General features: G+C 43.0%; 1 protein-coding gene across 3 annotated transcripts in view; it reads left to right on the plus strand.

The window, feature by feature from the left end:
* The window catches only part of herc2 (HECT and RLD domain containing E3 ubiquitin protein ligase 2), a 47,372-nt gene extending 42,311 nt beyond the window's left edge, over positions 1–5,061 (plus strand). For 2 of the 3 annotated variants that reach the window (XM_032526671.1, XM_032526673.1), the window contains exons 87-91: positions 48–160; positions 2,561–2,751; positions 2,842–2,947; positions 3,118–3,330; positions 4,125–4,397. In XM_032526671.1, coding sequence (XP_032382562.1) covers positions 48–160; positions 2,561–2,751; positions 2,842–2,947; positions 3,118–3,330; positions 4,125–4,397 — 896 coding nt within the window. Of the gene's footprint in view, positions 1–47; positions 161–2,560; positions 2,752–2,841; positions 2,948–3,117; positions 3,331–4,124 lie in introns of all 3 variants that reach the window. The other variant, XM_032526672.1, reaches the window with a different exon arrangement.
* The last annotated feature ends 422 nt before the right edge of the window (positions 5,062–5,483 follow it).

Below are 5,483 nucleotides of genomic sequence, written 5' to 3' on the forward strand. Positions count from 1 at the left end.
TCTTTGTTGATCTGGGAGTAACATGCTCTGCCTTGCTGTGTCTGCAGGAGTGCTCCTGGGTATCGCAATCCGGACCGGAAGCCCTCTTAGTCTGAATCTGGCAGAGCCGGTATGGAAACAGCTGGCTGGCATGAACCTGACCATTGCTGACCTCAGTGAGGTACGTTCACAGCCTTGCTCCTCTGTACACAATGGTGCCCCCTGTGTGTATGTAGTACACACTGATGAGGATTTTTTAAATGTGAATGTAACTTTTCAAACAATGGCTCTCATGCAAAACCACTCTTAACTACAAATAAGATGATCTAAATCACTTTATAAGTGATTTAGATCATCTTATTTATAAGTGATTTAGACATTAGACCGATTAGTCAACAAGATCCATCTGGCATACGCCACTGTGTTCAGACTTTTTTAGTTTGCTTTATGTATCGGTTTTTAAGTTGTAGCACCTGTACATGACAGTTCATAGACAAAGAAGATAGTCTAGTGTGTTTCTTTTTATTCAAGTGTTAATATGATGATAAATGACTAAGAAAAACTGATCAACTACTGGGTTAGCTTTTTTTGTGTATGTTTTGGCCCAGTGACGGTTTAGTAGTTCCAACAGCTTACTCAGGGTCCTCATGCTCTCTGCCCAGGGGAACTTCCTCTATTACACCTGTGACTGTATAAATGTTATGTGGATAATATGCAACTGTATATCCTGATAAAGCCTGGTACCATTGATGTGTCTTACTCGAAGTAAAGTGAATTTGAATTTCAGCTTACTAACTCCAAACTGGAGACCATTATAACTCCCCGTCCTGGCCCCAGCACTTACATTATTAACATCTTCTCGTCTTGTCCGGTTGCCTTATTTAATGATGTTAAGCCTGTAATCCAGGTGTCATTTTTTAGGGGTCAGTTATGCTAATGAACTAGTCTTTATCAACATTTCATTTACGGGATAGTTCAGCTGCTGCTGGAGGTTCTGCCGGATGTCCCTCACCTTCCGCTTTCTTCGTGTTGGCGTTCTAAACTCTGGTCAATTCGAGAAACATCCTCACAGCTAAAACTGACAAACAAATTATATTTCTCTTTTTTTTTGAGTAAAGTTCTCATCACATTCTATACAGTCATTTTATTTCCAGAGCTCGCCTTTCTGCGTGCACGTGTTCCACCAAATCAAGTTCCTTCTCGAGGCTATCTTGCACCCTGCGCTTAGCGGCACCCAACACGTTTGTGATTGGTTTAAAGAAATGGCAAAAAACCAGAGCGATTTCTCCTAATCCGGAATGTTATGTGGACTAGTCAGACAGGTGTGGCAATGCAAGACTCCCAATGAACTAATCTCTCACACATGCACCTCCTTAGTTATGAGTTTGTTTGTTAAACATTATTTTAAGTTATGTACCCATGCACTTATTGTTCTTCTTAAGCTTAACTACCATCTCCGCCACTATTTATGAGAAGGAATGCCTCTCTTTGTCAGTCAGTTTATAACAGTCCAAGACCTTGTGATCTGCCTTTTAACCTGCAAAAAGAACACATTCCTATACATTCCTCCTCAGATTAAACCGTAAGCCTATCAGCTGCCAGCTCCACTGAGTTCTGCAGGGAGAAACGTTACTGTAGCTCACACAGTACCTGCTCTTCAGAAAGGTTCAAATCTTTATTCATGTTAGTAAAGGAAGTCATGAGCCACAATCTCAGCTTTTGTTTAAAAGATGGCTACTCACACTGCCCTCACGTTGTAATCATGAGCTCCTGAACCATCATTGAGAGAATATTAGAGTGGGGAAAAAGGCCCTTTTCCTTCACAAAGCTGCTCTTGTTTTTGCGGTTTTGCCTTTAAGGTATTAGAAAGGTTAGATGGGAAATGAATCCAGCCAGACGGAGTAGATGGCGGTGGAGCTTCCAGGAATCATGTGAGCACGAGGGCATGAGTGCACTCACATGTAAATATGCACGCACACAGTGAAGAATGCATACTCCTGGTGAAATGAAACCCAAATGGACAGTAATGTAATACTGTTATATTATTACTTTCCCCAGTGACAAGTCGTGTAAGGGATTCTAATTTCCAAAATAGTAATTACGTTAGAAGTATTAATCCAAGTGACACTGTGCTACCAGAAGGTGATTCTGTTTTGGTTTTTCTAGGTAGGCTTTCTTATGTGACCATGTGGCGTGGGCGCTTGTCGTAATATAGCGCACGTCTAGACTTTATCAACGACGTTTACATTTCCGGGGTAGTTGGATGCTGCTGGAAATTCCGCTGGATGTCCTTCCATCTCAGCTTCTTTGTGTTCCTTTCTAACTTCCGGTGGATTTATGAGGACTATGGTTCACTGCTCCTCAGATCTCAAGCTAACATTAGCGCCGCTCAAGACGATTGTGATTGGTTTAAAGAAATGCCAATAATCCAGAATGCTGTGTGGACTTGCCAGACCCTCCTCTGCATGGCTGTGGAGGAAGGTCTGGCAATTCGAGATGGTTTTATTACCCTTCCTGAGTAACTTGCCCTAACCTGCAAATGTCTGTGATACTAAGTGGTGGTCTGCTCTGTGTCTTTCAGGTTGATAAGGATTTTATTCCTGGCTTGATGTACATCCGGGACAACGAGGCCACAGCGGAGGAGTTCGAGGCCATGACCCTGCCCTTCACCGTGCCCAACGCCAGCGGCCAGGACATCCAGCTCAGCTCCAAGTTCTCCCACATCACCCTTGAGAACCGTGCAGAATATGTCCGCCTGGCAATTAACTACAGGTGAGAGACCCGCTGAATGAAGGAAAGCGTAAACTTTACAATTTGTGCTTGTGTTCACCTTTTTCTGTTTTGTTGTAAACCACCCTCCAGGCTCCACGAGTTCGACGAGCAGGTCTCTGCTGTGCGCGAGGGAATGGCTCGAGTAGTTCCCGTCCCCTTGCTTTCACTTTTCACCGGTTACGAACTTGAAACAATGGTTAGTGAGAGCAGTTTTAGGGTTGGGACATTGCCTGTATCCTCCGGCTGTGTGCTGGTTTGACTGTACATTTTTCCATGTATTTAATTATTTGGCCTGTGAAGCACTTTGTGCCTCTGTCTGTGATAAGTGCCATATGAATAAACTTTACCTACGTACTTACTTACTAGGTGTGTGGAAGCCCGGACATCCCTCTCCACCTGCTGAAGTCAGTGGCCACTTATAAGGGAGTGGAGCCCACATCGTCGCTCATCCAGTGGTTCTGGGAGGTGATGGAGTCCTTCTCCAACACAGAGAGGTCTCTTTTCCTGAGGTTTGTCTGGGGGCGCACGCGTCTCCCGCGCACCATTGCTGACTTCCGTGGGCGGGATTTTGTTGTGCAGGTAAGAAGATCTGACTGCAGGTCTTGATAAAAGTCTTAAAAAGCACTTAATTTAGTCCTTAAAAAAAGCTTAAAACATGATTTATGCTTCTGCGTAAAATCTACGCCGTTGCTACGTACATAGGTACGTGGAGACCCAAACCTACGCTGGACTCTGACACACACACACACACACACACACACACACACACACACACACACACACACACACACACACACACACACACACACACACACACACACACATATACACACACACACACACACACGCCGGCCGTGCTAATCTCCTAAAGAGATTGACGCACACACAAGTTTAGACTTCAGGCCACTTCCGTACAGTATGTAGGCTACGGCGAAAGCTCTGGGTGGAGACTCCGCACAACCATAAATCACGCTTAGGAAGGTATTAAAAAGTCTTTAAAATGTTTTGATATACGATTGCGTAAACCTATAATCGAAAAATGTAATAGTTTAGACAGTGGATTGTGCGTGCGGGAGGCTGTTTTAATCCTTTTTTCAGTCAGCACCATCAGACCTGTAGCAAACGCTTCCACTTCTGCCAGACACAGCAGCTAGTAGGCAAGTCTCCATGTAAGCAAGAACTTAAATTAGATTAATCATAAGTAACTTACTAAATTATATACTTTCATATTTATATGTTACAATCCGTTCCCCCATTGGCAATTCAAATAGATTAATACATGTAAAAAGTTACTCACCTTTAAGTACAGTATAAATCCAGCTTTATATTGACCTGATTGGAAGAACTAAGAAGATCATGTTCTCTGTTCCTAGGTGCTGGATAAGTACAACCCCCCGGACCACTTCCTGCCGGAGTCCTACACATGTTTTTTCCTGCTGAAGCTGCCCAGGTACTCGTGTAAACAGGTACTGGAAGAGAAGCTGAAATACGCCATTCACTTCTGCAAGTCCATCGACACGGACGACTACGCACGCATCGCCCTGTCTGGGGAGCCCGCCGCTGACGACAGCAGCGAAGACTCAGACAACGAGGACGCCGACTCCTTTGCTTCGGACTCCACCCAGGACTACTTAACAGGACACTGAACACCGACCATTATAGATAGAACGACGAGTCGCGGAAGAGCTGCCACAGAGAGAGACTGCGTTAATCTCACCTATTAATACACACATTCATACAGGCATTCTACTAAGACACAATCGTCTGTGGGGGGAAAATGTGCAATGAGCTTCAAAAGCATTATAAGCTAAAGAGAGGAAGGTTCACTCGAATTTAGTTTCTTTAAAATAAAGTGGGGTGATCAGCTGCACATGTCATTGTTGTCTTACATGGGAATAATGTATATTGTTACAGTTAGAAAAAGGCTCCAGCCTAGCACTGTGGTAGATTTCTCCCCCTGGTTTGTGTGAAGTACCTGTCCCTAGATTGTATATAGAAATCGATGTACGACAAAACGGTAGTATTACTTTTTGTTTCTTGGTTAACAGCCATGTTTCTTTATAAAAAAAACAACAACAAGATTTTTAACTTGAAAAAGTCAGTGTTTCCCCCCCGGCTCATGTCAGTCAGAGCCCACTGAAGGGTCATTTTAAGATTCCCGTATTTACCCCTCCCTCCACCATGTTTGTGCACTGTCTCCTTAAGGAATGTATATAATATGATTGTGCCATGTATTCACAGAAGGTCTCATTCCTGCATAATAAATGTTAATACATTTCTGTTAATAAATTCAAATGAAAAAATACTGAAGCCTGATGGAACATTTTGTTGCTGGAGTGCTTGCGTGCGTGTGTGTGTGTGTCTGTGTGTGCGTGCGTGCGTCTGTGTGTCTGTGTGCGTGTGCGTGTGTGTCTGTGTGCGTGTTGTGCGTGGAATGTAATGTTCTAAAATAATTAAGAGCAATGTCAAGACTTATGCACAAATGCTTTCAATGAAAATATTTGAAACAATGTAATGTTCTTTAGGCAAGAGCTAGATCTGAAAGGTTTTAGGAAAAACAAGTGTGACAAATTGATACAAGCAGTGTTCCTAATCATTTCAAAATAACATCTCGGATTTTTTTGCTTCATTAATCTTTATCACATGTAGTCTAGCTTAAGGTTATTGTTTAAATGTAATGAGTTCGGAAAGGGTTAACTTGCTCATTTCCTCATAAAGCTGTTTTATTTTCC

Source organism: Etheostoma spectabile, chromosome 9 (assembly GCF_008692095.1).
Source record: "Etheostoma spectabile isolate EspeVRDwgs_2016 chromosome 9, UIUC_Espe_1.0, whole genome shotgun sequence".
Lineage (NCBI taxonomy): Eukaryota > Metazoa > Chordata > Actinopteri > Perciformes > Percidae > Etheostoma > Etheostoma spectabile.